Here is a 7,123-nt window from a genome sequence, read left to right as displayed (position 1 = left end):
ATCCGGAAGCCAGTGCAGAAGTTTAGCCAGTTTAGCGCGCATTTTTTCCATGGCGTTATCCATGTGTCGGTGATTGCCCGCCTGAATTAGGCGTTTGCAGTTTGCACACCTGCTTTGCCAGTGACCGTGCCACAAAATGCCCCAGGGTCGAAAGCGGCCTGCAAAAAATGAAAGGCTGCCATGCAAATACGGGTCCAAATGTTATCGAAGAAGTACCGACCATTTAAAAAGATTTAGCCACCCAGAGTCTAAGGTATGGTGTTTACAAACATTTGTGTTGTAGCCGCGTCATTATCTTGCGATTTCTTTTTTCCTCAGGAATCGGAGTGTGGCGCCAGTGTTTCTGAAGACGCACGTAAGGACTATATGCGGTGTCGTAGACTTCTTTACGTTACTTTTATAATTTCGCTCTTTGTAATCAGTATCGCTTTTGTTTCCTCTTCTCGTATTACAACGCAGCTACGGTTGACAGAGGTCTGGGCGTGGCACGTGTGTCATCACCGAAAAAACTTAAACCAACCGCCAAGAAGCCTAACGTGTCTACCTCCGAAACAAAAGTGGATGCAAAGGAGCCTAGCGATCTCCCCGACTCGCCTGATGACGTACGGGAGTCTATTAGACAAAAATTTTTAGTTGAAATGCCTGAAGACTTCTATGATTTCTGGGAATTCTGCACTTCTCTGAAAAGGGAACGCCCTTCAGGTGCGACATGTTTAAAACACTCCTGCGTACTTGATCAGATTGCATGTTTTGTAGCAATAGTGACAAAATGCTGGGAAGCATATTCATTTAATATCGAAGATTGTGGAATTAAAGTTGCTGCATACACTGAACCTCTGGCGCAGTTATTTCTACTCGTGTCACATTGCTTGACGATTTGACTGCCCTACCAGTCAGCACTGCAGCCAAAAAGTCTCATTCATATACCATTCCTACCTTTTTAGTGAATGAGATAGGAAATAAATATTTGAGTACACAGCGAAATGGCGATTTCTCTGCGAACAGTTTCCTTGTCATGGATGGACAGCGCGGGCAACAAAAAGGGTGTTCCCATTTCTGGATTTCTACGTAAAGAAAAGTTACCTTTAGTGCAGCTTATATCTTACATCGGCCGTGTTGCAGCTCATTTGCATTAAAAGACCGTTAATGGACTTGTACATTTGTGCACAAACACGTTAATTTGGCAGACGAGATACTTGTGAGTGCTATCGGCCGACTGAATTTCCTGCTTATACCCTGCAGCTTATAAATTAATTTTAAGGACCACACCTCTAGTAATCAAAGCAATGCCTCCCTGTGTTTTCTTTTGTCTACACATTTAATGTAGAATGGATGACTAATGCCACTTAATGAGAGCAACTCTATTGGTTTCTCATTCGGTGTCACGTAAAATGTTTTCATCATTGCACTGCACAAATATTAACAGTATATTTATACATGGCAATTTATTTGCTTAAAAAAATGATGCCAAAGCAATTAATATACATAATTGTTTAATGCAGTGGCTCATTTCTAGCTGAAAGCATGGACATTTTATTGTGGCTGCTGTCTATATATGCAGCATTAGTGGGCATGTGCAAGGAAAAAAACAGATCAGTTTATTCCAAAGAGCTGGGCTGAGTGAAAAGCCTCTTGGGTGGCATGGAGGAAAGGGATGGGGCGAGGAAGAATGTTGCAAACACGGGATGGCTGCTGGTCTGTGGCCATTTGAGAAAGGAGCAATGTTTCATGGCATGATGGACGCCTTTGCTGCATGCGCCTTCTGATGTGCCTTAGCTTGCCAGTGGTGTGCTCATACTTATGCCTCAAGGATGCTCGTTTAACATTGCTTATCTCTTAATACTACTGGTGTGTGCAGCAAGTAATACATGCCGTAGAAAATGCAGGCACTGCACATAAACTTAAATGTGAAAACATTGTCGCCACAGTAACAAGAAAGAGTTGCAGAAACAAATTTGTTCATATGAATCGAAAACAGACTGCACTCACGCATCACCTCTTTCTATTGTGCTCAAGGAACCAAGTGGGATGTCGTGGGACTTGCACATGTTGTTTTCGTGTATAAATTACCGTTCCTTCAAAACACACACACACACACACACACACACACACACACACACACACACACAACCAGTTGAGTGTTTGCGCAGCTCATATCATCCATACCTTCTCTTTTCGTCCGTGTGATGTTTTTTTTCTGAACCCACAGTATGGCGTGATGTAGCTTATGGCTATGCTGAACACGATCTGAGTAGCAATGCTGTGGCTTTGGAGGGTAATTTTTAACCACTTGTGACTCTTTCATACAGTGTGCTCTCATAAAATTTTTGTACAAAAGTTTTTCATGTGACATATGCTCTATGCGTAAATGATTCTCCTAGGCATAAAACAAAATATAATTTTGGAGAACCTTGAAGCAATATGCAAGAAATATTTTGCATTGCTCTTCAGCATGTTATGCTTTTGTTTCTTTCAGATGCACTCTACGACCTGCTTGGTTTGAAGCTTGTTGGCCCCTTTGATGTCCTGGCTGGAATACTAACAAACAAGAGCGTTAGGACATCCGATGACTTCCTTTGTCATTGGCGCTACTTTTATGACCCTCCTGAAATGCAAACTGTCCTAAGTGGAGATGATGAGACAATGTACCACATTGGCTATTTTAGGTAAGGCATTTTTTTCATGAAAGTTGTCAAAAAGGCAGGCAAAATATGTTGTTTCTCACACACATATTGGCACACACCAAATATCTTTGCTGTGTGTTACTTAAGCATCTGATTAGACAAATCATTAATGGCCTGATGCCTTTTTATGGACATTAAACAGTGAAAGCTTTTTTTAAGCATTGTCCGTGTACAGCTGTATAGTGTGACCCATCTGGAAAGCATGTGGTAATATTTGAATATTGTGGTTTCATCATCATGGTATTATCCCTTAAGGACCCCTGTCGGGGTATTACATAAGGGGTATTATGTAATAATAATAGCTTATGTAATAGCTTATGTAATACCCCGACACATAAGGGTGTCGGGGTATTACATAAGCTCAAGCAACCACCCTAGTGGGGGAGGGGTTACGGAAGATAAGAATAGAAACAAATACATGGTTACAGTTTCTTATAAAACTCAGCCTGTAGATTCGTATGAGAACAAAAAAATATACTAAGAGACGCTGAATAAAATGCAAAAGCAAATCAGCAGAACAGTCACAATGTGAACTTGCAATGTCTGGTAGCTTTAAACTGCTGCTGTCGCGATGTTCATTATAAGCCACTAGGAGTAAGCATTTGATGACATGCAGTTAATGAGGGTCCTCAAAACGTCTGTCAAAAGAAGAATGCATGTTCCGAGTACGCTAGAAGAGACAGCGAGATGATATGACATAAGATGTGGCCTTGGCATCTGAGCGACAGTTGCACTGCATGACTATCTTCGACTGCAGCAGTGGACTTTTCAGACGCTTGCTAGGAAACACATTCAGATGTGAGTTCAAATTGGATGTGAGAAGATAGGACAAGTGCTTCTCTTACCTGTTTATTTCCTGAGAAAACGGGGAAAGCGGGAGATGGAAATTCAAGATGATGAGCAAAACGAGAGCAAGGTGAAAGCGGGAGCCAATGTTTCGACAAGTGGACTTGAAAAAGACAAGTCCACTTGTCAAAATGTTGGCTCCCGCTTTCACCTTGTTCTCGTTTTGCTCATTGCCCTGTTTATTTCCTGCCATTCCACAGCTTTTTCTGAAGCATGTTCCTTCGGCCTGGCCCTGTTTTTTTTGGTAACAATGTGTCCTGGGGGGGGGGGGGGGGGACATACAACTTTGACAAGACCTCTGGAGATAGTTTGATAAAATGTCTCCTTTCTTATTCCTGATATTCCAATAGCTACATACAGCCGGATTTTTGTTCCTATAGCTCAGCGAATTCGCTCCACTTCTTTACTTTACCTTATGCATTATTTCGTTATGTAATGTGCTTAGTGTTTTGCTATACTTGCTAGTAAGCTTCCTATATCTATCCCTTCTCAATGTGTTAATGCCTTTTGCTTTGTGAATATACTAGCTGTTTGTTTTCTTTTTAGTTCGAACATGTATACAAAATATCACCTGTACAGCGCTGTTCGAACCTTTCAGCTGCATTTATCAAACCGGCAAACATTATTTGCATGGAAAATGATAAGCGTAGCTGACTTAAAAGATTCACTAAATAACTTATAATTTATTCACTTTAGGGCACATTTTACAATTGCCATATTGAGGCCAAGCAGTAGTGAAGTCATATTTGCTTAGTAGAAATGATAAGTCTACCACCATTTTTCAGATAGCCAGCACTGAATTAAATTCTGGGGTTAACTGTAACGCCAATACGTTTTTCAGCAGATTTTGTAGGCACATACCTCGAAAGTGATTATGCTCTTAAGATTAGGGGTGTGTGAATACCAAATAGTAGATTTCAAGTTGAATATCAGAAAATTTTTTGCACAACATAATGCTTACAAATTTTGGCCAAGAAAATATGGTTCTGCACATGTTGGGAAGTCACCTTAGCATTGCATAACAAGAATCTAGGAAGCTATCAGTAATATAAGTACATCGAAATCATGGCATACAGTACGGCCTACTCTTATTAAAGGAGTACTGACACAAAAATTTTCAGTGTTTGTTTTTTGTGCTGTAATAGTACAGTCAGATCCTGGCACAATGAAGTCCACTTCAACAAAGTTTTCAGCACAGCGAAGATTTTTTTCATTCCCTGTCAGTGTCCCATAGAACATAATGCATCGAAATTCCCTCCAAAACGAACTACGTCACAGACACATTTTCACTTCAACGAAGTTTTTACGGAGCAGATGAGAGAGAGAGAGTGAACATTAATGAGCACCAGCAGTTCAGTCGGCTGGGCCTAGGCCTCCCACGATGGGATGTCGAGGTCTTGCCTCTTCGCCGCTTGAGAAAAATTATTTGAACTGTAGCTCATTGAAACCCTTAAAACTGTTTTTTCATGCCTTGACACACCATTGACCTGGATAGCATAAAAAAAGAAACGCACAAGGTGGAGCTGCTCGGGTCATGATGAAATGTAAACAAAACAGAAAGCTGCCATGCTGTGTTGGTGACGGCGATTCAATGCGGTCTCAGGAGGAGCATTCGAGCTCCGAGGAAATGTTTTGGGTCATATTGATTAGGAAAATAGTGTGTATAAATAACATTCACGCAATAATTTTATTTTTGTAGTATTTCTAATTATTCATTTTCACCCACCTGGAGGAAATCGGCAGTCGCCTTTTCCTGTCCTCCTCTCCATTCTTCGTCTTTCTCTCCCACTTTTCTATCTCTCCTGTCTTCTCTTCACTTCTTATTACTTCCTTATTTCCTGGCGGCAAGGGTTAACCTTGTGTAATATATCCAGTCTTGGGTATATATATTAGGTTATAGTGGGATTGTACCGCTGGCGTACGCAGAATAGAATGTCTCTAATCCTGTGACGTCCCCAGGTTGGGCTCCGAGGTGGGCGGCGGGCATTCCTGCCGAATACAGTAATTCTATATATGGCTTCAAATTTCCCCCCACTCCTTGATCGCTCCCTGAAGAGGGGGCGCACCGATGAAACATTCAACTTTCTCTTCAAACCAAAAGAAATATTTCCCAAGTACCACGTAATACATAGCCAACACGAAACAAAGACAGTCCGTACAATATCCCCGTTTGTGGTCGCAAAATGCCTGACAGAAGCAATTGGTTCTGGTTACAAAGTAACTAAGATGGGAAGCGGCGACCTTCTTCTGGAAGTACGTGACAAGCTCCAATACAGCAAACTGACGAAACTTGTTGCGTTTGGTGACATCCCTGTATCTGTGGGCCCCCACCGGTCTATGAACACTGTGCGTGGTGTCATTTCTGATGAAGACCTCCTTGATCTTAGTGAGAGCGAGCTGTTGGACGGATGGCAAGACCAAAACGTGGTGAAGGTGCAACGAATTAAGTTAAGGCGTGACGACAAGGAAATTCCAACAAAGCATCTAATAATAACATTTGGAACAAGTGAACTACCTGATTCATTAGAGACGGGATATTGTAAACTACGCGTACGACCGTACATTCCCAATCCGCGCCGATGCTTCAAGTGTCAGCGTTTTGGGCATGGGTCTCAGAGCTGCCGAGGGCGTGCCACTTGTGCAAAATGTGCATCTAAAGACCACGCTTCAGACAACTGTTCTTCTCCAACCCACTGCGCTAACTGTGACGGAGACCACCCCGCCTATTCGCGATCGTGCCCGTCATGGAAGAAAGAAAAACAAATAATCGAACTCAAGGTAAAACTAAACATCACTTTTCCAGAAGCGCGCAAGCGTTTTAGTGTCCACAATCAATCGAATCCGTCCTACAGTGATGTGACACGCCGGGGGGCAGCGCCACATCTTCTGGCGGCCGCGCAAGTCACACGAAGTGTGACGGCGGTTACGCCATCAGCCCCCCTGGCGGGAGCAGCCACTGCTCTTCCGCCCCCTACCACGAAGGGCCAGCAGACTTCCGAGCCTGCCGGTCCCCGGGCCACTGCTCGCGCAGACAGGCCCGAAAAAACCCCGCGCGTGTCCGCTGAGCGGGCATCATCCAGCGCCTCTGATGAGGCGATGGATGTAGCAAAAACTTCTCCGGCGTCTCAGACGCCGAAGGAACGGCGTTGCTCCCTGGAGCGCGCCAAGAAAAAAGAAATACCCCGCATCAAGGGACCTGGAAAGGTCCCTTGAGCCAACCTAATATCTCTTGACACACACCATAAAACACTTCCAATATGGACACACAGATAATGCATTGGAATGTGAGAGGTTTAATACACAATTTTGATGATATTAAGGAACTCCTTCGCAAGTTTAACCCAAGGGTGCTGTGTGTGCAAGAGACACACCTCAAACCTTCACATACTAACTTTCTGAAACAATATGCCATTTACCGCAAAGATCGCAGTGACGCTCTCGCCTCGTCAGGTGGTGTTGCTATTATAGTTGATAAGGGTATCGCCTGCCAACATTTACATCTGCAAACACCTCTTGAGGCAGTGGCGATCAGAGTCGTGCTATTTGATAAGTTAATAACCGTTAGCTCTTTGTATATCCCTCCATGCCATCAA

General features: G+C 43.1%; 1 protein-coding gene across 1 annotated transcript in view; it reads left to right on the top strand.

The window, feature by feature from the left end:
• Hpf1 (Histone PARylation factor 1) overlaps positions 1 to 7,123 on the top strand; it is a 45,376-nt gene continuing 38,253 nt past the window's right edge. Inside the window, exons 1-4 of the mRNA XM_075688034.1 lie at positions 1 to 253; positions 319 to 355; positions 460 to 702; positions 2,477 to 2,666. Of these exons, the coding sequence (XP_075544149.1) occupies positions 137 to 253; positions 319 to 355; positions 460 to 702; positions 2,477 to 2,666 (587 nt within the window). The 5' untranslated portion in view covers positions 1 to 136. The remainder of the gene's footprint in view (positions 254 to 318; positions 356 to 459; positions 703 to 2,476; positions 2,667 to 7,123) is intronic.

The sequence above is a fragment of the Dermacentor variabilis genome, chromosome 4 (genome assembly GCF_050947875.1).
Source record: "Dermacentor variabilis isolate Ectoservices chromosome 4, ASM5094787v1, whole genome shotgun sequence".
Taxonomy (NCBI): domain Eukaryota; kingdom Metazoa; phylum Arthropoda; class Arachnida; order Ixodida; family Ixodidae; genus Dermacentor; species Dermacentor variabilis.
The sequence above is the reverse complement of the archived record's forward strand: the minus strand, read 5'-3'. Positions and strand labels throughout refer to the sequence as shown.